This window comes from Moesziomyces antarcticus (genome assembly GCF_000747765.1).
Source record: "Moesziomyces antarcticus DNA, scaffold: scaffold_v10017, strain JCM 10317, whole genome shotgun sequence".
Taxonomy (NCBI): domain Eukaryota; kingdom Fungi; phylum Basidiomycota; class Ustilaginomycetes; order Ustilaginales; family Ustilaginaceae; genus Moesziomyces; species Moesziomyces antarcticus.
Window position 1 is genome coordinate 165,909 of NW_014638993.1, and position 27,072 is coordinate 192,980.

The 27,072-nt window shown below is 61.5% G+C and overlaps 8 protein-coding genes across 8 annotated transcripts, besides 4 other annotated features; 5 read left to right on the plus strand and 3 right to left on the minus strand.

Moving 5' to 3' along the window:
- Positions 1–1,143: 1,143 nt before the first annotated feature.
- Positions 1,144–4,059, plus strand: PAN0_017c5455 (uncharacterized protein; the record flags this gene model as incomplete). The annotated part of the gene is made up of 1 exon (XM_014799030.1): positions 1,144–4,059. The coding sequence occupies one exon, from the start codon at positions 1,144–1,146 to the stop codon at positions 4,057–4,059; it is 2,916 nt and encodes a 971-aa protein (XP_014654516.1).
- A 411-nt stretch (positions 4,060–4,470) lies between these two features.
- On the plus strand, positions 4,471–6,435 carry PAN0_017c5456 (riboflavin synthase domain-like protein; the record flags this gene model as incomplete). The annotated part of the gene is made up of 1 exon (XM_014799031.1): positions 4,471–6,435. The coding sequence occupies one exon, from the start codon at positions 4,471–4,473 to the stop codon at positions 6,433–6,435; it is 1,965 nt and encodes a 654-aa protein (XP_014654517.1).
- A 316-nt stretch (positions 6,436–6,751) lies between these two features.
- PAN0_017c5457 (uncharacterized protein) lies at positions 6,752–7,817 on the plus strand (the record flags this gene model as incomplete). The annotated part of the gene is made up of 2 exons (XM_014799032.1): positions 6,752–7,016; positions 7,084–7,817. The coding sequence occupies 2 exons, from the start codon at positions 6,752–6,754 to the stop codon at positions 7,815–7,817; spliced, it is 999 nt and encodes a 332-aa protein (XP_014654518.1).
- Positions 7,818–7,912: 95 nt separating this feature from the next.
- Positions 7,913–8,245: a sequence feature (In-frame stop codon was detected at splice-junction site;~hypothetical protein).
- A 241-nt stretch (positions 8,246–8,486) lies between these two features.
- Positions 8,487–8,539: a sequence feature (In-frame stop codon was detected at splice-junction site;~hypothetical protein).
- A 136-nt stretch (positions 8,540–8,675) lies between these two features.
- Positions 8,676–8,751: a sequence feature (In-frame stop codon was detected at splice-junction site;~hypothetical protein).
- A 279-nt stretch (positions 8,752–9,030) lies between these two features.
- Positions 9,031–9,060: a sequence feature (In-frame stop codon was detected at splice-junction site;~hypothetical protein).
- Positions 9,061–10,241: 1,181 nt separating this feature from the next.
- Positions 10,242–12,719, plus strand: PAN0_017c5459 (uncharacterized protein; the record flags this gene model as incomplete). The annotated part of the gene is made up of 1 exon (XM_014799033.1): positions 10,242–12,719. One exon carries the CDS (start codon positions 10,242–10,244, stop codon positions 12,717–12,719), a length of 2,478 nt encoding a protein of 825 aa, XP_014654519.1.
- A 202-nt stretch (positions 12,720–12,921) lies between these two features.
- PAN0_017d5460 (uncharacterized protein) lies at positions 12,922–14,997 on the minus strand (the record flags this gene model as incomplete). The annotated part of the gene is made up of 1 exon (XM_014799034.1): positions 12,922–14,997. One exon carries the CDS (start codon positions 14,995–14,997, stop codon positions 12,922–12,924), a length of 2,076 nt encoding a protein of 691 aa, XP_014654520.1.
- A 494-nt stretch (positions 14,998–15,491) lies between these two features.
- Positions 15,492–18,191, minus strand: PAN0_017d5461 (glycoside hydrolase; the record flags this gene model as incomplete). The annotated part of the gene is made up of 1 exon (XM_014799035.1): positions 15,492–18,191. The coding sequence occupies one exon, from the start codon at positions 18,189–18,191 to the stop codon at positions 15,492–15,494; it is 2,700 nt and encodes an 899-aa protein (XP_014654521.1).
- Positions 18,192–19,954: 1,763 nt separating this feature from the next.
- PAN0_017d5462 (uncharacterized protein) lies at positions 19,955–23,635 on the minus strand (the record flags this gene model as incomplete). The annotated part of the gene is made up of 1 exon (XM_014799036.1): positions 19,955–23,635. One exon carries the CDS (start codon positions 23,633–23,635, stop codon positions 19,955–19,957), a length of 3,681 nt encoding a protein of 1,226 aa, XP_014654522.1.
- Positions 23,636–25,587: 1,952 nt separating this feature from the next.
- PAN0_017c5463 (uncharacterized protein) lies at positions 25,588–26,655 on the plus strand (the record flags this gene model as incomplete). Its single annotated transcript, XM_014799037.1, has 1 exon — positions 25,588–26,655. The coding sequence occupies one exon, from the start codon at positions 25,588–25,590 to the stop codon at positions 26,653–26,655; it is 1,068 nt and encodes a 355-aa protein (XP_014654523.1).
- Between the last annotated feature and the right edge of the window lie 417 nt (positions 26,656–27,072).

The window sequence follows — 27,072 nt, forward strand, 5'->3', positions numbered from 1 at the left end:
GGCTTAATATAACCGAGATACCTCCTCGCAACGGTCGAGCAAGACGTGGCTATGGCACGGAACTTGGTGGTACCATCGTGTGTGGGGGCGTATGGGGGGTGACGGTAGGACAAAGCTTCCTACGCCCTACGTTACCAGGCGATCTGCATCCGGTGCTAGAGTGTGTGGGGGGAGAAGGGCCTTCGGAAGTTTAGCTGGCAGTGCAAGCCGCGCGGTGTCAACCAGTGCCGCCTCCGCTGCTTTCGGAAGTTGTCCCTCCACCGGACCCTGAAGTCGCACCCACAGCAGCGCCATCGGCCAACCGCCGCCGAGCGATACGCGCGCGCCCAACTCGCCTCTGCAGCCCGCCGGCGATTCGCGACCACCTTATCGCACGGAATGAGAATAATTTCGAGTAGCTGTTACATCGTCAGAAGGTGAAAAGGCGGATTTTGTGGCTGCAGCTTCGACGCGTCGATCCGGCTCCGTTGGCAGACGAGCCAGCAAGAAGGCAAGCGGGCAGGCAAGCGGGGCGAGCCGAATGATGGAGCGAGCCGACGCGAAATCCGAGAAAGTGGACGGTTGGGCTGGCTTGCGGGAGAGAGGAAAGCAGTGGGCAGAATTTCGCCTCCACGCTCCCAATCCGAATTCCACAAAGAGCAGCAGCGAGCAGCGAGCGGTCGGGGCAAGCGAGAGAATCGAGCGAGGCGCGATAACTTAGAGCCAAGCAGCAGCCGGCAGCAGAAGCAGCAGCAGCAGCAGCATCCAGGAGAGGGTCTGCCCGACGCTCTCTCTCTCGCTCACTTCTCCTCAGCTCGCGGGCGCAGCTCAGACTCCCCTTTGCCTCTCCCCTCCACCAACACCATCCTCCTCAGCTCGCTCGACCACCATCTCATACCCGCTCCATCTTCATCTTCCATCCAGGCGCCATCCTCCTCCTCCTCCAACACCAACCTCGAGCCGGCTCGCTCGTCGCAGCGACACATCCACTTCGCCCGCAAGCAACCACCTGCTCCCAGCCTGACCATGCGATGATAGCTCCATCCATCATCCCTCATCTCCCCTGATCCCTCACATCACCGGCACAGCGTCCCGCGCATCTTGCTGGCTGGGCCACAGCCGACTCAGTAGCCGCGCTCTCGCCGCCGCCCTCCCAGTCTGACCATGCCAACCAGTGCCACCACCACTCAGCCAACATCCGCTGCTCCCCACTCGCTCCAAGACCCCGACCACGCCGAAGCCTCCGACGCAGAGACCGAGCCGCTCCCCTACGACGACCCTGCCATCGACGACGGCCAGCACTCGGACATCGTCATGGATCCCTCCGAGCTCGCTCACCACACCGCAGCAGCCGCAGCCGCAGCTGCCACCGATCTCGACGCTCCGGGCGAAGAGGTGGACGAGTCCATGCTGCCTCCCCTCGACCATGCCCAGTCTTCATCCCATCCGCACAGTGCACACGAAGCGCACGACGACGATGAAGACGCTCCTGCCGACGAGGATCACGACGACGACGACGACGACGACGACATCGACGCTTCCCAAGCAACCGTCGCACACGATCCCAACTCCAACATCAGCTCGCCACAAAAGGCGGGCGCGTTCACAGGCGACGAGTTCAGCGACGAGAGCGAGCTCACCGACGAGGACGAAGATCAGAACGACGACGCAGACGCCTCATCGCTCTCCGACGACGACCTCGGCGGCTCCGAAGACGACGACGAAGACGACGACGACGATGGCCACAGCAAGACGCACGAGGACGAAGCTGCAGAGGCGCTAGCCGCCCTCACCGGCGGTGCAGAAGGCGCCGACGACGATGCTAACGCAGGAGCAGCCGCCGGCCTCGACGCTCTCGCCGCCCTCGCCACCGCCGGCGTCAACGGCGATGCCGCAGCCAACGCCCAAGACGATGACGACGACGACGATGAAGACGAAGATGACGACGCGTCTGACGCCGACGCCGACGACGCAGCAGCCGAAGAGGGCACCTCGCGCGACGACATCGCCAAGCACGGCCGTCTCCACCAACTCCAACAAGAGGCAGATGCCGACGACCTAAGCTCCGACATCACTCCGGAGCCCGAAGACGACGTCGACGCCGACGGTCACGCAGGCGCAGACGAGATCTCGGATCATGAAGATCCAGGCTCCCCTCGCACCACCGACCTCGACCTCATCGCTTCAATGAAGAAGCGCGCCGCTGCCACAGGCGGTGCCACCAGCCTGCTCGAACCCGAGCAGCTCGTCGACAGCCTCCCAGGCTCCGCCGCCTCCTCACGAGCCGCATCCCCGCTCGCAGACGACGACGAAGACGACGCCGACAAGCCCAAGCCTGCGGGCGACGCCGAGGCCGACGCAGACGTCAAGGCGGCCGACGCCGACCATGCCGACGCCGACCAGCTCGACACCGCAGCGGGCACACCCGCCCCAGACGCCGTCGAGCCAGACGAAGACGCCTCCACAGACGAAGCCGCCATCCGCCGCCAAGAGGCCATGGAGGCGCTCACCAAGATCGAGATCGGCTTCGCCATGCTCCGCGACCGTCTCTACGTAGAGCGTCTCCAAGAGATCTCCAAGGAGGGCGAGATGATCGTAGACGGCACGCATCCGGAGCTGCTCCACCTCAACAAGGCCATCGAGTCGCGCCGCCAGCGCCGCACGCAGCTCGTCGACATGTGGTTCGAGCAGCAGGAGCAGCAGTACGAGCGCGTCGCCAACGCAGAAGAGTTTGCCGCCTGGAGCATCTGGCGATCCAGCTGCGCCAGCCTCCGCCGCGACATGATGGACGACTTTAGCCGCAAGCGCAGGAGGCTCGACCGCGAGAAGCGCACGCTCGATGCACCGCGTCCCGCACGAAGGCACCAGATCTTCGAGACCGAGCTCGTTCGCGACCCGGACAGGGTGCACATCCCCTTGCCCTCGGCGGCGGCCGACACCACCGACCGCGCCAATCCCAACGCATCCCGCACCGACCGCCAGCAGTCGGCCAAGCGCAAGGCCATCGCACGCGAGATCGAGCGTGGCGACGAGTTTGTGGCGTACCCCGACCTCAAGGGTCTCGCCGAGGTCGACGTCATGATGGACATTGAGCAGATGGGCATCCGTCCCGCAGGCGTGCCGCCAGGCATGTACGATCCCTTTTACGGCGCTCCTGTCGGACTCGAGTTTCAAAATCCGGACGTATATGCCATGTACGGGCCAGAGGCGGCAGCGGCGGCAGCGGCGGCCGCACAGGCGCAGATGAACGGCTTCCCTTACGGTCTGCCTCCCGGTGCCCGCGGCATGCCTGGTCCGCACCCAGGCATGATTATGGGCCCGGGCACACCACATCGTCATGGCATGCACCCGCTGCCACCACCTCCGGGCCACATGCATCCGGGCATGGAGATGGGCATGATGGGATTTGATCCCTACGCGGCGGCCGAGATGGAGCGTGCGGCTCGCATGCACCACCGCGAGCAGGCGGCACGCATGGGCATGGACCCCAACGACCCGCATCACCGAAGCTCACCCTTCCGTCCGGATATGTACGCTCCGTATCCGCCGCAGTACGGCATGCCGCCCGGGCCGCCAGGACCGGGGCCCATGGGAGTTCCACCGAGAGGAGCGGCGGGCAATATGCCTGGCTCGCCCACGCCGCCGCATCGAGGAGGTGGGCGGAAGGACCGGGCGAGCGTAGACGATAGCGTCGGCGTGAGTGGGCGCGGCCGAGGGGCGGCCAAGACGGCGGGGCGGAGCAACAAGTCTCGCTCGGGCCAGGCAGCGCGCGACGCGCAAGCAGGTCTGCCTCCGGCAGCATCGCCGTCGCATTCCAAGTCGGGCGGCGCAAAAACGAGCCTGCCGCCCCCGCCCTCGATGGCGGCAGGCATGGGCGGCGCGCCCGACGAACGCGACGTCAAGATGCATGCTAACGGCACCGCACACCAGAGACCGCCACAGCATGGTGGGGCCGAGCACAAGCCGGCGGGCAGCTTGGGTGCCAAGGCGCATGCGGCGCCAGCTGCGACACCCGTCGCGGACGCCGCGTCCATGGGCGTGGGCAATGCAAGGCTGTATCCGCCCAGCTCCGCGTCCTAGTCTATAGCACGAGCGTCGAGACCAATCGCAACATCAATTTGCATTCATCGTTAGATTGGGAAAGTGAGCTTGGTTGAGCGTGTGAGACGCGAGTGACTACCATCGAGGATTGTACAGAGGCCGTGTGCGGGCTACGATCAACACGGACGGTGCGAGGTTCACCACTCGGCTTCGTCCGGCGTAGAGCTGGTTGAGGGTTTGTGCGCGGCCCGGTCGCGGGGGAGAGATTACTAAGTCACTGCCAGGGTGGCTGGCGAGATTGGCTCAGCCGAAGGGGCTTTTCGGGGGTTTTTATCAGATTCCGAGCGGCTCGGGTCGCGGTCGGCGAATTTGACCGACGAGTCTGCACGGAGCTGCCCTTGTCTTGCTGTCTCACTTCTCGCCAACGATCACCACTATTGCCACATTCCTATGAAAGCGATGGAAAGGATGTCGTCGGAGCATGCATCGACGTCCTCTTTGGCTCAGGATGGCGGATCGGGAGGTCGCCATCTGACCATTCTGTACATGACGCAGACCGGCACTTCGCAGGATGTCGCACTTCGCATCGCACGGCAGGCCAAGCGCAAGCGCTACACGGTCGACGTGGCGGACGTGGCAGACTACGACGTGACCGACCTGGTCGACGAGTCGCTCGTGCTCTTCCTCGTATCGACGACGGGACAGGGAGAGTTCCCAACCACTGCACGCGCGTTTTGGAACTTCTTGCTGCGCAAAGGCATTCCGGAAGACATCCTGGCCGATGTGCACTTTGCCGCGTTCGGGCTGGGAGATACGACGTATACGCGGTTTTGCTGGCCAGTCAGACTGCTGAGTCGGAGGCTCAAGGCTCTCGGCGCGGTAGAGGTGACGCAGCACGGCGAAGGCGACGACATGCATTACCTCGGGCTCGAAGGGTCGCTCGCTCCGTGGCTCGAGCAGTTCTGGGACAAGATGGATGCGATGATGCCCATGCCAGATGGCGTTAAGGAGATTGGGCGGGACGAGCTGCTGCCTCCCGCCACCACGATCGAGAAGGTGGAGGGCATCGATGGGTTGAATGGCAGCAAGACCGACGGATTCCACCAGCAGCTGCGCGAGCAAGGCTGGATCGAGTCGACGCTCAAGAAGAACGATCGCATGACAGCCTCGGATCACTTTCAAGACGTCAGGCTGCTCGAGTTCCTGCCATCTCGAACCGCCTCGTCGAATGGCAATGGTGAACACCACGACTCGAATCATACCGACGAAGCTTCCGCCGTGGTCACGCCCAACACATTCCAACCGGGCGACGTGCTTTGCTTGCATCCGATCAACGATGCCGCCAGCGTCACAGAGATGCTGTCTCGCCTCGGCCTCGATGGAGATACCCGCGTGACGGTCTCAGGAGCGACAGTCCCACCCACCGTGGCGCAGTCTCCGCACAGCTTGACGGTGCGCGATCTGTTCACGCACCATCTCGACTTCACCGCGGTACCGACGCAGTCGTTCTTCGATCAGATCCGTCTCTTCTCTCCCGTGGGCTCGCTCGAGCGCGAGAAGCTGGACGAGTACTGCGGCATCTATCCTGCCGAGGCGCTGGCGAAAGGCGATGTGAACACGCAGGAGGGCATTGACGAGATGTTCGAATACGCGCAACGGCCGCGGCGCACGATCAAGGAGGTGCTGGACGAGTTCAAGTCGGTGCAGATTCCGCTCGAGTACGTGGGTGATGTGCTGCCGTGGATCAAGCCGCGCGAGTTTAGCATTGCGAGTCCGCCGCCCGCTGGTAGCGAGGCGGGTGCGATCGAGTTGAGCGTGGCGATTGTCAAGTACAAGACGCGGCTGCGAAAAGCCCGCACTGGACTGTGCACGCGCTGGCTCGCCCAGCTGCCCAAGGATGCGGAGGTGCCGATCTTGCTCAAGCGCGGATACCTCACACTGCCGCCGCGCCAAGCTCCGTTGATCCTCGTCGGCCCGGGCACCGGATGTGCGCCGCTGCGCTCGCTCGTTCTGGACCGCCTCGCGAGTGCAGACACGTCGGCCGAGATCCACCTCTTCCTCGGCTTCCGATACCGCACCAAGGACTACCTCTTCGGCGATGACTGGGAGGCGATCAAGCAGAAGCACGCGGATAGGCTCCATCTGCACACCGCCTTCAGCAGGGACGGCGACGACAAGATCTACGTGCAGGACCTCATCGCCAAGCCCGAGTATGGGCAGCTGCTCTGGACGGCCATCGTGCAGCGCAATGCGCACATCATCGTCGCCGGCGCGTCTGGAAAGATGCCAGAGCAGGTGCGCGGGGCGTTTGAATCGCTCGCCCAGCAGCATGGGGGTATGGACGATGATCAGGCTAAGCGGTTCCTCGACGCGCTCGAAAGGAATAGGCGCTGGCAGGAGGAGTGCTGGTCGTAGTCACGCGAACAGTGCTTCGGATCAGCCGCGCGCTCGACGCCTGGCGATCGATCGGATCAGCCGAACATCAGGTCGCGCTTCACACGAAGAGTTCGATTAGCCTGGTGATGGATCCGCTCACAGCCTGTCAGCACCCACACAGTGGGGCTCGAGCGTCGCTACAGAGGGATTCCTGGCGCCTGCTCGACTCGCATGCTGCGAGGATTGCTTCCGTGCCCGGACGGACGCGGCCAGCTCAATACGCATTTAAGCTCGCCGCTCGCCCGCTTGACAGACTCGGGTCCCACAAACCCGCAAATCCGCAACGCTATCCGCAATGTCTGCCGCTGCGGAGGTCCAAACCGCCGCACTTGGTGTCAATGCATCCACTCTCGAGACCACATCATCTCCTATCAGCCTCTTTGCATCGCCTGCGCTTCAAGAGGCGCCAAGCACCGACCACGGCCGCTCACACACATCGAGCTGCCCCAGGCTGTCGCTCGTGTCGACGGCCATCGTCAATCTAGGCGCAATGGCGTGCGGACCAGCGGACTACGAGGACGATGACGAGTTCGTGGACGAGCTCGCGCTCGACCTGAGTCGTAAGTGCAGTGTTGATGTTGCTGGCTAGCTGGAATCGCGCTGATCGGTGTGTGTTGTCATCGTTAGCTGGAGTTTGCGACAGACTCGAGGCGGAGAGCGTGCGCGACACCATGCAGGCCGTTGCACTTTCTCACGCCGAGGAAGATGGCGGAGGGGGCAACAAGCGGCCACGCTCTGTGACCTGCTTTGATGCGCTGGACGACAACGTCCCGGCGATCAAACGTACGAAGCCAGCGACGCAGGCCGAGCCGATCAAGCCGTTCTTCGAGGAGGCATGGGTGCAGCAGCTTTTGACCGGCCGTGATCGAGCGCCCGCGCCGTCGCCGCCCCAGGAGTCGCCTGCCGATGCTTCGGCTATCGATGCTGCCCCCGCCGATGCCATCCCTGCCGATGCCTCTCGCACCGACGACCATACTCAGCTCCCGGCCGCCACGCAGAAGGTGGCAGTGGTTCAGATGACACCAACCGAAGCCGTCGACTCGTCGCCCTCGACGAGCGAAGACGGCTTCTGTCTCGTGCGTGTGGCGCGCACGAGCTCGGACGCCGTGCCCAGCGACGAGGGCGACGAGGATGTGCCGCTCGCATTGCTCTCATCGGCCGCACGCACGAACAAGCCGGGCGAGCCCGAGCCCACGGCGGTGCTCACTGCTATCGCCAAGGTGCGCGACGCCGTCAGGGAGCTCCAGCGCGCGTACAGGCTCGAGACGCTGCGCGTGGCAGCGCACATCACCGAACAGCAGCTCGCGATCGACCAGCTGCGAGCCAAGCTTCGCACCCGAAAGCCGAAGAAGGTGGCCTAGACCACCACGCTCTCAGCAGCGCAATGCTATTGATTCTGTCTCGACGCGAGTGTGGGCTTGGATTGGGTAGTAACACGACGCGTTGTGCCAACCGCTCAGCGCGACAAAGGCTGACAAGCGCGGACAGAGGTGGGGACGGAATGTGAAGAGGTGCGCGTGACTTGTGTCTCACCGTGCTGTGGGATCTCGACATGCCCACTGTCCCAGCAAGCACGCTCGGTGGGGACTACTGTGGGGCTTTGGGGCTGCATGGTGGGCGCTCGAACCGCACCGAGCGCTGCCACAGCCCGCCGTGGCGTGGACAGCATGCCGATATGTGGCGCAGCTGTGCACTGTGCAGTGAGCCGGATCGACGCTGCCTCGTATTTGTCCGAAGCCGGCAGCAGCGTGGTGCGGGAGCGGGCAATTTTGGCAGCCTCGGCTTGACTCTACAGTCCTGGGGCCAGCCTGGCGCGTGCGCGATCCCAATTCCTGGCTGGAGAGTGGATCAACTCCGACGCAGACCGTAGCCGCCCCTCAGGCCTTTGCTGCTTGCATCACGCTTTCCACCTTCTGAACTCTCTCAATGCTGCCTACACTATTACAAGCTATGCAGTCTCGGATGCACTGTGGGCGATGAGATGGTGAACAGCGTTGGCAGGTAAATACGCACGGTAGGGCAAGGCGAACCTTTGCATCGATACCGGCCTGCCGCGTCAGACTGAGCAAAAATTCGCCGCCTTCTGGACAGCATTGTCATGCAGGATTTGCTCGATGTGCGTCTGGTGTGCATGGGCGGCTTCGACTCTGCGCGCGCTTCGCAAGCTTCCCGCGCGCCGGTCGAAGAAAGGAAGGTCGCCTCACAGACAGCACACATACACAACTGGAAATGATGTCGGCGGAAAGGTAGCAAGCCACCGACCGAGTGCATGACTTCGTTATCAGCCAGCCAGCTCTAACGCCACAACATGCACTTTGGTAATCTGTCGGATACTCGTATCGGTGTTGGTGGTGGCTGTGGAGTCCTTGCCAGCAGTCACAATGTTGCTCGAAGCGTTGCTCGGAAGAAAGAGGGGACCCCCTTCTCCCCCGCGCGCAGTCAGTCGGCCTGATAACCAGATCTGGAATTGCTTGAAATCGATCCACTTCCTGCGAATTGCATGCATGCTTTGCCGTGCCCACATCAAATGATGCTTCGTGGTCATGTAATGATCATATACTACCGTAGTCTTACCTCATACCAAAGCTGCTTGCTAGCATGCATGGGACTGAAGTGCCTGCGAGCCTCCCAACGAGCTCCAGAGCGACAAAGTACATGGGTGGGCGTTGTACGAACTCGGGGTTTTCGCGGAGCAGTTTCGGTGCAAACGGCACACACGGTCGCCCGTCTGACGCGCCAGGCGAGGCCGGGTTGGATCGGCGACGCCTCGTCGTCTCATGACAGGGTCGCGCAGCGCTCAGAGCCTCCTCCTCTCATCTCCAAGTGCACCTCGATTGGGGCTGAGCAGGCGATTTCTGAAATTTCGGCCAAAATGGCGAATTTCCAGCCATGGCTACGCACTTGTGAGCCGTGGGCCATTTGAGCACGGCTCAACCAACGGGCAAGCCCTCACGCCGCGCGTCAGCTCAAGCGCCCGCCCCGCCCGAAAAACCCTCAGCCCGGCTGAGCCCTCCGGGTCGCAGCAGCGTGGACAGAGCGCGGACGCCTCGAGTTCGAGCTCGACTTTTTCGTGCGTTGCGGGCGGCGGCTGCTCAGCGCATACAGACAGACAGAGAGCCAACCCGGCCCATCGCAGCCCTGCCCAGCCCTGCCCAGCCCAGAGAGCCCTCGCTTTCGCATATCGCTCGCTCGCCAAAAGCGGCGCGCTCCCATCGCCATCGAGCCAGTCGACTGGATCCGCCTTCGTGTCGTCCTCTCTCTCCTCCCTCCACCGACATCTCGACCATCGCCATCATCAGAGGTACCGGATCTCCAGTGACCAACTCCGCGGTCAGCCGATCCCTCCCCCGTCAGGCACCTTGAAACGCAGGTCGATTCTCGCTCCACCGACCGGCTCCCACTCAAGTGTGTCGACACACGCGCATCCAGCATCCAGCATCGCAGTCGCTGTCTGCGTTCGGACCTGCAAGATCTCAACGCAAGGACTTGGGCGCATAGGGACACCAGGCGCCCTTCTTTTAGGTGCTATATATCTGCGTAACCGAAGCTTGTAGTCGGTATTTTCCCAACAAGCTCGACCGCACAGATCATCGCCACTACCTTGCTGCGGACCCCTGTCACCATTGCGTAGGACCCATGTCCTTTAGGCGCAACTGAGAGGTACAGCGATCCCTATTCGCACAACCCCTCCGGACACTCTCTTCTGCTCGCTTTCCCCCCGCACGAGCCCATAGCCACATTCTACGCCAATCCTCCCTCTCGATAGATCCCTGCTCTCGTCCAAGATGCTGTCCACACCTCAGCCCTATCCCACCGTGGCCAACAACGCCCCCGCGCCCGACGATGCCCAGATCGAATCGCGCATGCCCACCGTCTGCGTCGACTATCTCAGTCACCAGTGGACCGACGAAGACGTCTGGAGCTCCTGGAAGGCCATGACAAAGCAAAAGAATCAGATCGCAAACGGCGTCAGGCTCGAAAACGCAAGTTGGCGCACCTGGGCAAAACAGCGCGGCAATCTCAAGACCATCAGCCCAGAGACTCTCAACTGGCTCAAGGACAGCGACGTCACCTGGCTCTACGGCCCTCTGCACGAGCATGTCGAGTCGGTCCCGCCTCCCAAGCAGGCCACCATGGCCGATCGCCTCGATCTCGATGACGGTCACCACGTGCGCTCCATCCTCAAGCATCGCACCATCTCCGACATGCTCACCACCCCAGGCAACGGAGGCTCCGCTTCGCCCAGCACCGAGCTTGCCACCAACCCCATCGACGACCACGTCCAAGAGCAGGACCGCAAAGCCGAGGAGGCCAAACGCAAGGCGCTCTTTTCCGTAAAGTCCGACTCCAACCTCGTCGGCAAGTCGCCCAAGCGCACCGGCAGCTCGCCCGGCGCCATGCCCCTCGTCTCGGCACAGAAGAAAAAGTCGCCCAGCATCGGACGCGCAGACAGCGCCGGCTCGGACGAGAAGCGTCACATCAGCTTCAACCATCGCGTCGAGCAGTGCATCGCTCTGGATCACCGATATCCGGACTACGACGAGTACGACGAGGACGAGCTCGAGGAAGAGGAGGACGACGTCAGCAGCGAGGAAGAGGAGGTCTTGACCATGAAGTCCAGCCCCAGAACCTCGCCCGCCATCTCTCACGCCTCCTCCTCCTCAAAGCACCTCGAGCACCAGGCCACCATCGCCAAGCTCGCCCCCACCCGTCTCAAGACCTCGGAAGTGTTGCCAGCGCCCTCCCCAGCCGTAGTCGACCCGACGGGCTTCCTCGCCACGCGCTCCAACAACGGCAGCACCGTCTCCACCTACGCCGCTCAGTACGGATACGCGCGTGCTGGCGTTCCCTCCAGCCACGGCGACCCGACGGCGCGCGGTGTGCAGTGGGATCTCGACGACGAGTTCACCGGCGACTTTGACTACTTTGACGGCCCAGACATGGCCGACGGCGAGCACGACAACTCCAACGGGCCGGTTTTTAACACTGGCGACGCTGCGAGCAGCCCTGACGCTTCCCGACCCTACGGGAGCTTTTTTGACCACAGCGAGTCAGACAGGACTGATGGATCCTCATCATCCACGTCGCCTCAAGATTTAGCAACCGCGGCACCGGAGCCATCGCAGACCAGTGCCGCCCCGCGCGGCATCCTCAAGCACCGCATCGTGCATCAGACCGCCGCAGAAGACTACGACTCGCGCAGTCTCGAGGCCGAGGGCGACTACGACGTCCTCGGCACTTCGCATCAGGATGCCTCGTCCTTTCAGGACTCGTACGATGCATCGCGCAGCGGCGACGACCGCGAAAGGGGCCGCCCGTCGCAACGCCTCGGGAGTTCGGCCAGCTACGAGCGCATCCAGGACGCCGCCAGGCAGGGCCGCGGACGCACCAACAGCGGCAACTCGTCCGGCCACTCTCCCACCAACTCGATCGCCAACGGCAGCTACGACCGCTACGCCGCCTCCACCAGCCCTTCGTCCGCCTCGCCCGTCAATGCGAGAGGCGCCGCGCGGGGCGAGTCCTTTCGGACCGGCAAGGACGCCAATCGAGATGGAGCTGATGGCCTTCGAGCTGGAGATGCAGCAGCGCACGGAGGAAAGGCGCGTCCGGTCGCGAATCGGGCCTTGAACGAGTACGACTCGGACGGCCAGGGATCGTACGGCCTGGCGAGCCCCAACTTTCCCGCCAGCCCGCACCTAGACGCAAAGGATGACGGCGGGTCCAACCGATCGTCCCAGGATCGCGACGGCGACCGCTACATGTACGGCGAGGACCGCACATACTGGTCGGACGACCGCAAGGGGTCGAAAGCAGCATCGCGCGCCAAGTCGGCTTCGCCCAGTGCAGCGGCCACCGAGCTGAGCGTGGATGTCGAGAACATTCCGAGCAATGCGCCGCCGGCGTCCAAAAAAACCAACGTCGTCAGCCCCGACGGCCCCGTAGAGGTGGGACCGACGCCGCTCAACACGCCGACGTTCATCCTGGCGCGCGCGAGCGGCAAGCGGCGCTCGGGTTCCGGCAGTGGCGCCGACATCACGGGCGGTGGACCGTCGAGTCCGACGCTGCCGCGCCGCACGAGCGCCACGGGCGCGCTGGTGGCGCCGCACAACTCGGAGCCGCGCGTACCTCTCGCGCACGACTACGTCGAGGAAGACGAAGGCGGCATCATCGGCCGCGCGGTCGAGATCGTCAACACCGCACGCGATCTCATCGGCGCGCTGCTCGGCACCGGCGACCGGGGCCGCTCCTGGCGCGAAGCCTGATCGCACACCAATTCTCCGCACCTTTTCCCAATCTTCTGTATTCTCTTCTCTCTCATCCTGCCCTTATGTTCGCCTCACACCGGCCGTAGTCCTTATTGTACCCGCATCCGCGCTGATACTCATACTTGCACGCTGCTTTGCACGACGACAGTCCGAATTCGCATTGCGTGCGTTGCGTCCAAACGAGACCTAGCGGCGGGGATCAGGATGTGAGCGGGTTGGGCTCGAGCGGGGGTGGGTTGTGGAGGAGGGCGAGGATGGTGGCGCGGAAGGTTTGGAGCCAGAATTCGAGGATGTTTTGGGGCTGACCGGGGGATGGGGTGGGGTAGAGCCATTCGGCGTAAGACAGTTGGAGGGTGGTTTGGGAGCGGAAGGAGAAGACGTGGAGGATGGGTTGGCGGATGGCGACGCGGCCGATGATGCGCAGACTATGTACCTCTAGCGAGTCGCTAGCGGTGATGGGGTGGTTTGGGAGGAAGAAGGGATCGACACGACCTACGGAGCTGAGCCAGGGCATGGAAGGGTAGTGTGCATCGCTGCGTAGGAGGAGGTATTCGGTATGCATGGTGCTTAGCATGAGCACCTTGTCGTATCGCAGCCAGTTGGCGTTGTTTCTTCCCTCGGCATACTGCCCCGCGAGCTCGTGGGTGAGCGAAAGGAGCTGCGCAAGATCAGCTTGGGTGATGKKGGGCAGCGGATCGCGCGGATCGGTGSCGGATGGCGTGGTGCATTGTTCGGCTTGCGGTRTCMAGGTTGCGTGCGCAACCGCCACTTTGGTAGGGAACCCGCTCATGCACAGCCCCAGATACGAGCGGTACTCTGGCTTGAGTGTATCGCGCTTGCTGATGGCGTTGGAAAAGCTGCCCAAGATACGATCCGGCTCATCGTATCCCCTGTTGCTCTTGGGTTTGGCGACGAGACCGCGGTGTTTGCGCGTCCAGGTGGTAGCCATGTGTCCACACGCTTCGAGGAAGGGCGCCAGCGTCAATCCGCGCGCCTTGAGCACTGCCAGCAGCTGCCGAGTCTGGTCTCCATCCAGCGTATCGGTGAGAATCGCCGTGTGGGTGCGCTGACCCTCGAACGGCTTGCCCGTCTGCGGCAGCAGTCCGAGTGGCAACATGTCGCCCTTCTCCGCCACCGCTCGACACACCTTCACCAGCGGAGGCGCCACCGCCTTGGTGCGCAGCGAGTTTCGGCTCTGGTGACTGCGCAGCGTGAGGCCGACGAACTTGCCGGCAATCTTGTCGACCGCCGTTGGGGGAGTGGCTTTGCCGTTCATGCGCTCTTGGTTGACGCGTTCGACCTGCTTGAGCTCCGTGGGGGAAACGTCCCACGACGGCGGCGGATGCTCAATCGCATCTTGGAGCGCCGGCTCTAGACGCGCCACTTCTTCGCCCCACGCAAGTGCCTGCGGGCTGGAATCGGCAAGCACTCCAGCGATCGAGGCGAGCAGGTGGTTGAAGACGAGCAGAGTGCCGATTCCTTCGGACACCGAATGGCACTGTTCCACCAACAGCCGTGCGTCGATGCCGGCGCTTTCGTCGCACGGCCAAAAGTGGATGCGCAGCCGGTCGCGACCAGGCACACCGTCCTTGGTTGCCTCGGCAATGAACGCCGCATACTCGGCGCCATCCTCCTGTCTCTCTTCGTTGTGGACGACGACCACCTGATCAAGCCATCGCTCGACATCCTCGTCGCTCTGCACGCCATCGTACACCAGCGCCACCTGCAGATCCACGTGCTTCTCGATAAACGCCGGCAGCTCCAGCTTGGCGATCCCAAACTCGGTCCTCCTTGCAAGACGCAGCGCGATGGTCGGATGATCAAATCGCAACCTCCTCACCGCCTCCCTCAGCTCCCGCACCCCCAACTGGCACGGCCCCGTGCCGCGCCGCACGAGACACGTGCCAAACATGTCGCCGTGTTGGTGGAAGCGGTTCTGCCAGTGCAGGATAAAGTTCGCCATGCTGTCCACGTTGCGCCACCACACATGGCCGCTCTCATGACGCAGCAGATGCCATCTGTACTCGGAGTTCGACTCCGGTGGCGAAGCGGCCATCTTGTGGGTCTCGTCCACTTCGTCGGCGGGAGAGGGCAGGATCGAGGTAGCTGCCGACGAGACAGCATCGACGTTGACCGCAGACGCACCAGATACGCTGCGCGCGCTGGAGCGCAACGAGCTCATGCTCTTGGCTGCAAGCCGGAACGCATCACCCACTCGAAGACCTCCTTTGCGTCCGTCGGCGCTCGTGCTTGGCTGGGCTGAGAGGTACGACATCCTGATCGTTGGTGGGAGGTCGCGCAGATGATGGAGCTCAAGGAAGATTCATTGGGACAGGCGGCGAGCCTCCGCTTCAATCCCGCAGCCAGCATCCTCCGAAGTGACTTGCATTTGCAGGCTGGCGAATGTGTGCAGGCGAATGGGTCGCCTGGCACGCAGGGAGGGGCAACCGACATGCTGGCGTGCGATTCGCCAGAGTGCGCGGAGAGCGGCATGCTCAAATTGACAGGCAGCCGACATTCCCAGCTGCAGGGGCGCGAGCCACGCGTCAGCTCCAACTCCGCCGACTCCTCCATCATTTCGATCTAACAGTTTTGTGCAAAAATCCCAACCCGTCAAGTGCTCCCTCTGACGTTGACCCGGTCACACCCACAGCAGACAAGGATGTATGGAATGACGACATGCTGAGCAGAAGCAGGCTACTAAAAGTACAAAGAATGGCCATCGGCCGATTGTCCATGCACGAACTTGTCGTGCGCTAAAAGTCACCTTCATTGAGGTGGGTTGGTGGGGAGTGCACGTGGCTGCTCGTCCCTCCTCTGCTGGCCGCCACTGCACGGCCATCCCGACGGATTCCAGTTGCCCAAGTTGTACTGGTCGGACGGATACTCGCAGCCGGCAATGCGGGTGTAGAAGGGCGTGGAATCGTCCGAGTTGTACCATGCCCCAATCGTCGGGCTCGGAGTCGGGTCACCTGACACGGTTGCGGTGACCGAGATGGTGGGTGTCGGAACGGGCGTGATCGACATGGTCGGCGTATAGCTCGGCAGCTGCGAGACTGGCCTATTCGCCGAAACGAGCGACTGTGGTGGCCAGGGATACGCCGCCGTGTTGGGAGAGTAGCTCGATGCACGACCCGTCTGCCAGTTCTGGAAGGCGCTGCCCCACGTCGCACTCGGCACGCTGGTGCCCAATCTTGATGCCTGCGCCGCACACGCGCCACTCGACTCCGCCAGTGGATTTGTCGGCATCCATCCCTGCTGCAGTCCGAGCGAATACGACCACATCGGCGATGTCGGCTTGCCCGTCCTCAGGCTGTTTCCGGTCTTCCAGGTCCAGAAGAAGAAGTCGCGCAGCGAGCCCATCGACGTGAGCGCGAATCGGCGCAATCCCCGCTTCATCTCGTCCGAGTAATTTTCCCAGTCGTCGAACGGCTGGCACGATCCGACGTAGGGGAAGTCGCCAGGCGTGGGCCCTGTATAAGAGCCGTCGTACCGATGTCCGTCGCGGACGCCGTTGAGGAAGAGGCCGCAGTCGTTGATGGCCAAAGACATCTCGCCGCCCATGGAGACGCCCATGTTGGAGCGCGCATTGTCGAGCAGGCCCGTGAACTGCTGGCACGGCTTGAGGATCTGCACGTCCCAAGGGTCGTTATTTTGCTGGCCGAAGCAAAGATACGGATGCGTGTCCCAGGCGACACGGTCACCGCCACCCAGGAAGCCCGACCACGAGCTGAGCGGAAGGAAGCCATCGTGAATGGTCATGTACGGCCCGTTACCCGCTCCAGTGCCAGCGATGCTGCGCAGAATCGAGTAGACCTCCGAGTACCAAGACTGCAGCGCGGGCTGCCCGATCGAGATGGCATAGGGCTCGTTGATTACGCTGAACATGGGCACGACGTTGCGGATCTCGGGCTGACTGATGAACTGTGCGATCTGTCGGATGTAGTCCAAGGTGCGCTGGCCGTTGGCCTTGCCCATCAAGCCCTGCAAATAGTTGATGAAGCCTACACGGCCCGAGTGGTTGTAGGCGTTCTGCGAACCGGGCACGGCGTGCAAGTCGAGGTTGATGCGAAGGCCGTACTTGCGTGCCCACTGGATCGCCTTGAGCACATAGTTCCACGCGACGCCTTCCAAGAACGGCTCGTTCGAGTACGTTTCCAAGGCCCAGAAGCCGATGGGCAGGCGCACCCAGTTGAGGCCGGCCGCAGCAATGTTGGCAAAGTCCTGCTCGGTGATGAAGGTCTCGTAGTGCTCCGTCATCTTGGCGCGCAGGTTGTCGGCGCCGCCTTCGGACAAGTAGCGTTGCGAGAGGGTGAACTCGTCCACTGCCGGGCTGGACGTGTTTTCGTACGGCTCGTAGAGCGCGGGTACGATAAAAGGCTCGGTGACGAGCCATCCGCCGAGGTTGACGCCGAGGATTCTGTTGCGCGCAAAGTCGAACTCTTGGTCGAGCGGAGGCGTATAGTTCTGAGCCTGTGCCGAGTTGTTGAGTGGCTGGGAAGCCCAGCGACCGCCAAAGTTGTTGATGTAGGTGAAGTTGTTGCCGTTGCCAAGGTCGATGACCGAGCCATTGACACCCCACGTCGCCACGACCTTTTCGGGTGCGGGAGTTGGGTTGGCCCCGTTTCCGGCACTAGCCCCGGCGCCAGAGCTTGAGTTCGAGCCACTGGTATTCGCCTGACGATCGCTAGACTTGTCCTTGAGTAGTACTTGAGTGATCGGCACCACGACGGCGATGACGCAGATGGCAATCACGGCAGCCACAGCGAGGACGATGCACCACTTCTTCCTAGCTGACATGCGCTGATCTTTGCCCCGCCCATACTTGGCGAGGCCGACGGCTCGATAGTCCTTTGGTCCTTTGGCACCAGCCTCGCCTTGGTGGAGGCCCTGGAATGCAGCGTTGCCTGTTGGTGGTGAGTGCGGATCGTAAGCACCAGCGCGGTATTGCTCGATCTTTTCGAGATCCCTGGCTTGGCTGCCGCGCCTGTCATAGTGGCTACTGGCTCCGTCGTCGGCAAAGTCTCTGAAGCTGCTGGGAGTGCCGCTCTGTCTCCAAAGCTGATAGACCGAGTCGTAGTCGCTGCGAGAGCGCACCGAGAGCATGTGCGAGCTTGCCAGAGACGTGGGGCGGGAGTCTGAGCGAGCGAAGGGAGGCGTGAAGGGACGCTCTTGCATGGGTGTGGGATGGCCGTGAGATAGAGCCGGGTCAAATTGGTAGGCGGCTGCTGCCGAAAGGAAGCGACCTCCAGAGTCTGGCTCGAGGCCTTCGTCAAAGGCAGAGTAGCGAGAGTTGCTCCGAGACCATTTTGGCGATGCGAGGCGTTGAAGGGAGGCGTCGGTGGCATCTGGATCGGTTGCGAAGGATGTGTTGACGAGCAAAGGCTCTTCGACTGCCACGGAAGGGGGTGACGCTGGGAGCTCGTAGGACTCGCCCGCAGTCGAGTCTCGTTGCCGCCGACCAGACATGCTGAAAGAAGGAACCTCTTGGTTTGGTGGCACGAGGGAGTGTCCGTCTGGTGCCAAGCGATGGGATCGTGCTCGCCGACGACGGCGACTGTTTAGACAGAGCGAGGTTGGAGCCGAACAGCGGAAGAGGCGGGATGGTGGAGGCGAGAGAGGGAGGATGGTGGAGGGGGGGTCAGGGGACCGAAGTGGAGCGACGGGATCCAGGCTTTAGAAAGCCGATATACAGTAGCGGGGTCAGTAGTTTGACCTCACAAACTCAGGACAGCACTCAGGGACATCTTTCTGCCGGACCGGAAAGGTATGAGGAGCTGCCAAATCACTCGAGCCAGGCCCGAGGGCAGCGGTACATCGACGGGGACTCATCCTGCTCTTTTCGACGTCGGATCTCGCGGTCTGAGGCGAGAGAAAGAGAGAGAGAGGCGGCTGTATAGGATTGGCTTGGCTTGGCGCGGCAAGGACTTGTGTTCGGCTCTGGGCCGTCGTCGGAAGGCCATCGAGAAGTGTCGTAAGCGAAGCCGAGTGGCCGTGGCTCGTTGATTTTGGGCTCGATTTCTGCTCGATTGGTTTCAGGGCCCTGTACCGAAAAAAGGCCCCGAATGCATGCCGTCTTGGCTGCACTCCACAGCCACGCGGGGTGCATCCACAATAAGAAAAACAATGATAAAATTATAAATGAAAGATCGGAGGCCCTCCGACAGGCCGTTTGTTCAGTCTACAGCGGGACTGCTGTGTTTGGACATGCTGTTTGTCATGGAGTGGGAGTCCACAGCCTGTCGCGCAGCCTTTCCAGGCTCGACAGGCCGCACTCAGGGTCGTGGGAAATCGACAGGGGCTGTGGTCAGAGAGACCGATGCTGCGATGCTGTTTGGCGCCCTCTTGGCGCGCTCCGATGGAAGCACGTCGCGGAGGTCCAATCTCGCCTGCACGGGTTCGCCCCGACACAGCCAAACAGTCGTGCGGGCTCGCCATCCAATCTGATTTTTCCCTCTTTTTTTTCTTTTTCTCGGAATCTCGCCGCGCCTGCCCTGATGACGGCTTGCTGCAGGCTGTCCTGCAGATGTCACCGCTTCCAAGTCGGCAAGTCGGCAGGTCGGCAGCGCCAGCCAACCGAAGAACAAAAGCCACCTGACTTGTGCACGGGAGGGCGCGCCGAGCCAAAAACCTGCGCGCTGCCACCTCGGCCTCAGACCCGTCCCACTCCGCGCCTCTGCACTCCCTGCGTTGCTCAAACTAACGCCAAGACATGAGGCGGATCGCCCAGCTCGCAAGCTCGTAAGGGTCCTTGTCTCACAGCCCTTGCCATTGTTCATCAGCTTGCTTGTACGCCCCTCCAAAGGGCTGGCAATACATTCCGCATTGTTGGGCACCGACCGTTCCACACGCAGTCACAGATCCGCATCCATACGGCTCCCAACGCATCAGTATTGCTTGCCTCGATGCAAAGTCAACCCCACATGTTGCGCCAAGACTAACAACGCGCGAGGCCTCGCGTACTCGCGTTTGCGTTCTTGGCTCATTGTCGCCAAGCCGTGCCCTGCTCTGCCGTGCCCTGCTTCCATGCACGTTGCAAACGCGCCGTCCGCATCGGGAGACGCGCCTCAGTCCAAGCGACGCAGGAACCAGCCTCGTGCTCCCACCCGATCTCGCTCCCTGTTCTCAGAACAAAGGCCGGCTGGCAACCCACACGTCGCTTCCCCGCGCTGTTACGACGATCCGATCATTGCATTGCTACGAAGCTTTAGTCGGCTGGCATTGCGTGCCTTTCAATGCGCGAGGACGTCGACCGAAGCCGTCTCGATCTTTTGCAGCAGCCTGCTGCGTTTGGGTGTATCTGCAAACAGCGCCTTGACCAGTCCCGCAAGCTCCTTGCGGCTGTAGTCTACGAGCGCGCCCGCCTCAAAGGCGAGAAACTCGATGTCGACCAGCGAGCCCGTGAGGATCTCGATGAGGTACGACGTCTTGAACCAGCTCGGCACCCACAACGGCGCAGAGCTCTGTTGCTCGCCCTCGGCCGCAAACACGCTCTCGAGGCTGCCGAGCGTCTTGACCAGCGAGGCAATCTTCTCCGACTCGCTCTCGCCAATGTCCTCCAAGTCGAGCACGTCATGCAGCACCTTTTGAAACACCAGATCCACCAGTCGTCCCATAGCTGCGTGGTACCGCGACGCCACCAGCACACCACGCCAAGCCTTGGCAAGCTGCTGCAGCGTCTGCACCACCTGCTTGATGCACCGCTCGCAACGCGCGAATCGGTGCTCGTCGAACGTCCGTGCAAACCCATCCGCCTCCACGATCGTGTCGAGCAGAATCTTGGTCTGCGTCGTCATCTGCGCCTCGAACCATCGCTGCCCAAGTGCGCGCGTCAAAGCCGCTTCCTGCTCCAGCTTGACCATCTCCTTGGTGCTCCATCGCTTGGCGCCTTCCGCATCCCGTTGGGCCCATGCCGCCGAGATTGCTTGGCCCTTTTCTTCCACGAGTCGAGCGAGCTCCCGCGCCAGATACTCGGAATCGTTGAAGAACTGCATTGCCAGCGCAGGCACGTCCCGAAGCACCTCGCCGTGCGCAACCGGCATCAGCGCCCGATGCAGCTCAAAGATCTTGTAGATGGTGCCAGCCAGCGCCTCAGCATCGTCGACGTTGCCGCCATTGGAGTCGCTGCCTCGCAGCAGACCGATGACCGTGGCCATGGTAGACTCGGCCAAATTGACAAGGTCTTGCGATCTCTTGCTGATGACGCACGCTTCCTTCTTGATCGGTTCCTTTTGAGCGGTCTGCTGGCCAAGCGCCGCTGACTTTAACTCGTCCACGGGCTGCGCATCGAGCTCTCGACGACCCGAGCCCGACCGCTCGATGCTGGGGCCCGCTGAACGGACAGCAATCGCTGGGCTTGGTGTGTCCGAAGCCTGCGGCTCAGGCAAGCCCGTAGATTCGGCATCCGAAAAGTCTTCGCCCCATGGCGATGGCGATGGAGGTCTCGCGGGCTCTTCAGGCGTTTCCGAGGGGGCAGCGAAGCTGTCCTTGACAGGAGCGACTCGTCCCGGATCTTCTTCGGTGGAGAGAGGCGTCGTTTGCTTGATCTCACTTGGCAAATCAACGCCGAGTGATCCAACAGCCGCAAGCTTTGATGGAGCCTCCTTCACTGGAGAAATGGCAGTGATCCGTTCGACTTGGTCTGCCTCGGAAGCGCTGGAGCCCTCCTCGAATCCCCACGCATCTGGTTCCGGCTCCTGTTCTGCAGTGTCGCCCGCTTTCGTCGACGCTTGCGCAGCGGAGTGCTGCAGCTTTGTGGGCCCTGAGGCCGCGGAGGACGTAGATGGTCGCGGAGGTGGCAGTGCGAGGCTGTCAGACGTTCCGCTGTTGAGTTGGACAGGAGCTTGCAGAGGGGATTCTCTGCGATCATTGCTGACCAGCTGTGGTTGCTCCTCTGCTTCCCAGGGATCGTCCTCGGCGTCGTCATCGTCCTCGAGCCCCCACGCGTCAGGCGCTGTAGTGACAGGCGGAGTGTCTGCCTTCGAAGGCTCACGAGGTGCAACGTCCTGATTCGAAGTATCTTCGTCCGAGGACTTTGCAACCGCGTTGCCCCTGTGAGGAGTCCCAGAGCTTTTTGCAGGGTTGGTCGTCGCCATGCTGTCGACCTCGACATCCTTGAGTGAGGCATCAATGAGCGCTGCTGATGGGGCTGGTGGGTTTTCGCCATCCTCAACATCCATGTCATCTTCAAGACCCCATGCATCGGTAGCTGGCGTGTAGGGAGGTGCCACATCGCTGTGGCCATTGTGATCCTTCAACGGCGTGCCAGGGATCATGTCGGAAGGTTTCGGCGCCTCCGACTGATGGGTCGGTGCCGCACTCTGAAGGACGGCAGCCTGAGGTGAAGAATCGACGACGGTTGCTGGGACTTTCGGGGGATCAGCAACCGCCACAGCCGCAGCCTGAGGATGCTTCATATCTGCGTCGACGACATCATCATCGTCATCGAGGTCCCAAGCTTCAGCTTCATCGTGATGATCATGGCCATCGGCAACTTCGTCTTCGCCGAGCCCCCAGGCGTCAACTTCGGCGCCTGAAGCAGCTGCTGGCGTTTCGAGCTCTTGAATCGCGAAAGCGCTTCGCTGCGACGAGCTCGAGCTCATACTTGCTCGCATCCTGACCGAGCTGCTGGGTGAAGAATGCCAATCGTCGCGAGCCAGGGCTGCCACACTTTGATGGGGGTATTGGTTGACCGACTGATTCGACGTAGGCTGTCCCGCAGAATGAATGCTTTCGTCAAGAGCAGGGGCCGACTCCAGCTCTTCGTGATCGTCGTCGTCCAGTCCCCATCCGTCCTCTTCCAGCGCTGCATCCTCGGCATTGAAAGGTCCGCTGCCGAGTTGGTCTTGTGGACGGATAAGACGTGCGCCAAGCTTCGGTTTGTGCCTGCTGCGGGCCCCGGCCGCTGCTGCTGATGATGACGAGGAGGAATTGCGCGTCAAAGACGTGCCTTCTTGCGTGAGGTCTTCCCGAGATAGAAGACCACGGTGAACGTCGGAAGACGATCGTTGAGATCCTGCAGCAGGCTGCACGGCAGGTTGCGCAGGAGGTGTTGCCGTGGTCTGAGCGCCGGGGGGAAGTGCGGGTGCGTCCAGCTCGATTTGAACTTCCTTCCAGCCAGCATCAGGTCCACCCGCAACAATCAGGGCTCGAGCCGCCTCAAGAACTTTCAATGCGGGCGAAAGAGCCTGCTCGGACTGTAGCGCTTCCTTTGCGTTCGCAGCACCTTGCGTTGCGACTGCCGAGTCGCTTGGAGCTGGCTGTGGCGACTGTGGTGTAGCATTGGAGGCTCGAGTGGACGCTGCGGTCGTCTCTGTGCTGAGCGTTTGGAGACGTTCAAAGCGCTTCTCGAGCTCGACGATCGCCGGCATAGTTTTGAGGGCTGGCCGAGAACGGAATGGCTCCATGACCTGAGCGACCATTGGGAGCTCGCTTCGCAAGGCCGCCAGATCGGACTGGGTTTGCAGCTTTTCGAGGCGCTCGAGCAGCCTCGTGGAGGCAAGCAAGTCTGAGAGGACCGAGAGCAGAAGCGCCTGTTTGGAGCTCTGTGCGAGGGCATCATGATACTCGATCGCCTTTGGAGCCACTTGAGGACCGACAGTCACAAGGCGAGAGCTTGTCTGGTTGATGGAAAGCCACAGTCGGTCGAGGTCGTGATCGACCGCGCGCGTCGAGGCAGCCCTTGCACGCAGCTCTGCAGCATGAGCTGTCACTTCCCTCTCCGCTTGGCCTTCCAAGGCGTCGATCTGAGCATCGATGAGAGAAACCTTGGCCGAGATGGGCAGTGCAGGGGCCGAGCCGGGTGCCGAAGAGGACGTGCCGGGCTCGAATGCGACGGTAGATTCGGCGGAGATCGAAGCGAGGAATGTCGCTGCAGAGAGCGAAGAATCCTGTGATGCCGGTCCAGAGCTCATCTTGCTACAATGGAATTGGTGTAGCAGAGCAATCGAGCGATTTCATCACCATGTCACGATGGCCAGCGCTGAAATGTACAGTCCTCGGGAGACGGAATCCAGTCGAAAGCCGGTCAGTTTGAGCTGCTAGACCTGGCGTTGGTGATGGAAGACAGCACACGAGCCTCTACCGCGTGACTCGTCCGGAACTTCCTCTCGCCGGGGGAATGCTGGCCGAAGACGAGGACTGAGCAGTGCTTCGCCGGCTATCGATTGTCCGTACTTCGAAGCAGAAGCCTGAGTCGAAGCCGGGAATGACGTCTGGAAGGTGTTCGGGATCGGTCGGTGATGTGGAAGGAAAGCTTGAGAGCAACACCTGACGTGACCAGCAAGCAAGCTCTCCGCACAACGCTCGAAATCACGGGTTGCGGAAGTCGCGTTGGAGCTTCGAGGCTCGCCCATCGCAGCCAGCTGTGCCGCGATTTTTTGAGAAATCACACCGCCTGACCTTGCTTGCGTGGAAGTGGGGCTGGGTGGCTGGCCTGAGCGCGGGCGGCACTTCATATTCCGCCAACGGCTCAATTTACCCATCCCACGCTTCGAGCCAAAGCCTATGCCATGAGCCAGAGTCAAGCTCTGCCTTCCCACAGGCGACTTCATGCTTCAGAGCAGCACCGTGAGAGCTTCGCTCTGCAGTCCACGCGAGTCTTCCGAGCCCGCCTGTTATGCATATTTCAGCTCGGACAGGACCGTCAAATCTGGCAGGTGGGTCGTTGCTCTCTGAGTTTTGAGCTCGTGTGCGTGCTTCGTTGGCTCGCCATGGGATGCTCAAGACGGGCTCGGCATTTCATAGAGGCGGACAAACTCGCCCATCGCATTCAGAGAGAAGCATGAAGCACACATGTGGATACAGAACGGCATCGTAGTTGCCTCCTGCCCATGCCCTCTCGGTCGGCCTCCGCGGCTTTTCCGTCCACCGACTCGCTATGCAGGGCGAGCCAAGGTGGTCAGTGCCGTGAATAAAGTTGAGATCACATCGGCTTTGAGTTCTGTCACTTAGTCTTTCTAAGCAGAGATGACAGGTGCCGGATGTTGCGGTGGCCCGGGCTCACTCGAGCTAAAGTTTTGTTGCCGCGTCGCCGCTTTCCGTCCTCATGCAAGCAATGTTGTTTGAGCTCAAAAGGCCCATGCGATCGCTTCGGCAGCCATCCGACGAGCAAGCAAGCGCATGAGCATGGCGAGCCAAGAGCTGCGCTTGTGTTTCTTCTCGACCTAGAGTGTGCTTGGCTTCGGCATCCAAGCTGCTACCCCTCGTTTGTTGGGAAACTTAGGTCGGCAAAGCCTACTATGCTAGCTCATCCGCGCCCATCAACATCGGCTCGGTGCTGGGCCTGCAGGAAGAAACAAAGTTCTCGAGCATGAAGCCAAGCGTCTCGCCGAAATTGAGTCGGCACGCTGCCGTCCCTGTAGGGCCGGTAACACTCTGAAGCAAGCATCGTCATGCGTCAATCCCTCCTGATTGGATGCGATTCTTGAATTCCTGAAGTGGTCGGCGGATCTAGGTTCGCAAAGTACGATCGCTCAAGCTTGATCGGCCATCATCGGTCAGGTCAAGCCTTCTCCGAACGGAGGACGTGTCTCGATCTAATCAACCTCTTACAGCATGGCGATTCGGGCACCGTTCTGCCCATGCTCCTCGGTCAGGCGTGCCTTCCCAGCTGGCAACGTTCGCCTCGGCATTTCCGCTTGCACGGCAACATTCCATTCCCAAACCCGAAGTATCGACAGCAGGATCCAGTCCCAGGGCAGCAAAAACCGACTTAAAAGGGCTCTGCTTGTCTATGAGTCCAAAGGTCCGAACACTCCTTCTGACGAGACCTTCACGACTTCCTCTCAAAAGACCGCAGCCTCCTTGCCTGAACTTGGGCAGAGTCTCGCATTCTTTCCTCGCTGAAGTCCTTTGATCGGTCGCCATGGTCCGACTGGACACCCCAGATCTGCTCTCGCAGATGTCTTCACTTTCTCAGCCAGATTCGAGCCAGCAAGGCAACGCGGGCGTCTCCCAGTGCGATGTGCAACAGACTCTCTCTGCCACCATCAACTACAATTCCTGGCAGCCCAGCGGGCAGGTTCCAACTTCGACGTCTATGGATGCCGTCGAAGATTCTTTTGCGTCGTTTCAGCCGTCTATCCGTGTTCAGAACATGTCGTATCCTGCGAACGGCCACTTTCAGCCTCATCTCGCTGGTGATCTGTCTTCGCAGACCTCTAGCGCATCCATCTTGAACGATGTTCTCTCCAGAGAGTCCATCTCCGATGCACCCACCCGCCGCGAGAGCCAAGGCAGTCAAGTGACGCAGGCAAAGAGGCAGAGCATGGCACGCGTCGCAAATGCACCTTCTACCGTGCAATCTGCGCCTGCACGCAACGGCACGGACGTGTCGGCAATCGCGAGTTCGACTGAAGCCGTCCACGGGGCTGGCTGGAGACCGGGCCAAGGAAATCCGCTCAAGAACATCGAAGCTGCTATTCAAAGCTTCTGGCTGGTCTCGGAGAACAGGATGCAACAGATGCACGAAGAGCTTCGCTCAGTGTCAGTTCTCGTCAACTCCTCTCACTTCGGGCAGGAGCAGACCCGCCGGCATGTCGCGGAGATCCTGGCGCTTCAGGTACAGATCACTGAGAAGACAGTCCGGGCCGCCGACGAGAGGAAGTTCATCTTTGGTCGCATCAAGACGCTCGAAGAGAAGATGACCACACAGCATACTCAGGTCCAGGAGGCGCTTGACCTAATGCGGAAAGAGCTCAAGGAGGGCTTGGAATCGATCGTCGAGCTGACCCAGAAGGGACGTAAGCCGCCGGCGGCCAAGAGTGCAGGCAATGGAGCAGCGGCCAAGAACGGCAAGGCAGGCAGCCCCACGAGCAAGAAGACCGCTACGAGTGCAACCAATGCCAAGAAGCGCAAGCAATCGTCCGTCGAAGGGATCGAGAATGTCTGCACCCCAAGCGCTGACGTGGGCCAGCCTTCGACGCTGCGATGATCTCCTCCGCAGAGGCCGGACAGCGCCTTCTCTGATTCACGAATCCAATTTCAGGCGCAGGAAGCATCGTTCGCGCGCTTGCAGGCGCAGCCACAGACCTATTCGCAGTCGGCGCCGCCGGCCCGCGTTCAGTCGCATCGGCAGGTGGGTGGATCGATCGAGATGGGCCTCTGCTCGTAAGGGGCACGGACTTTGCCGTTCGGGGCCAGAACGAACGCTGCTGAGTAGCGAGCATCAATGAGTTTGTCAATGGACGATGCGATCGATGGTCAACATGTTGCGCGGTGTCTCCTCGCTACGCAAATGACTGTGATGCCTTCTGACAAGACCATCTTCAGATGATGGTCTTCTTGTGAGCTCAAAGGCGAAGACAGCTTTCGTCTGTCTTGAGGAGCGTAACATTTCGGAAGGTAAAAA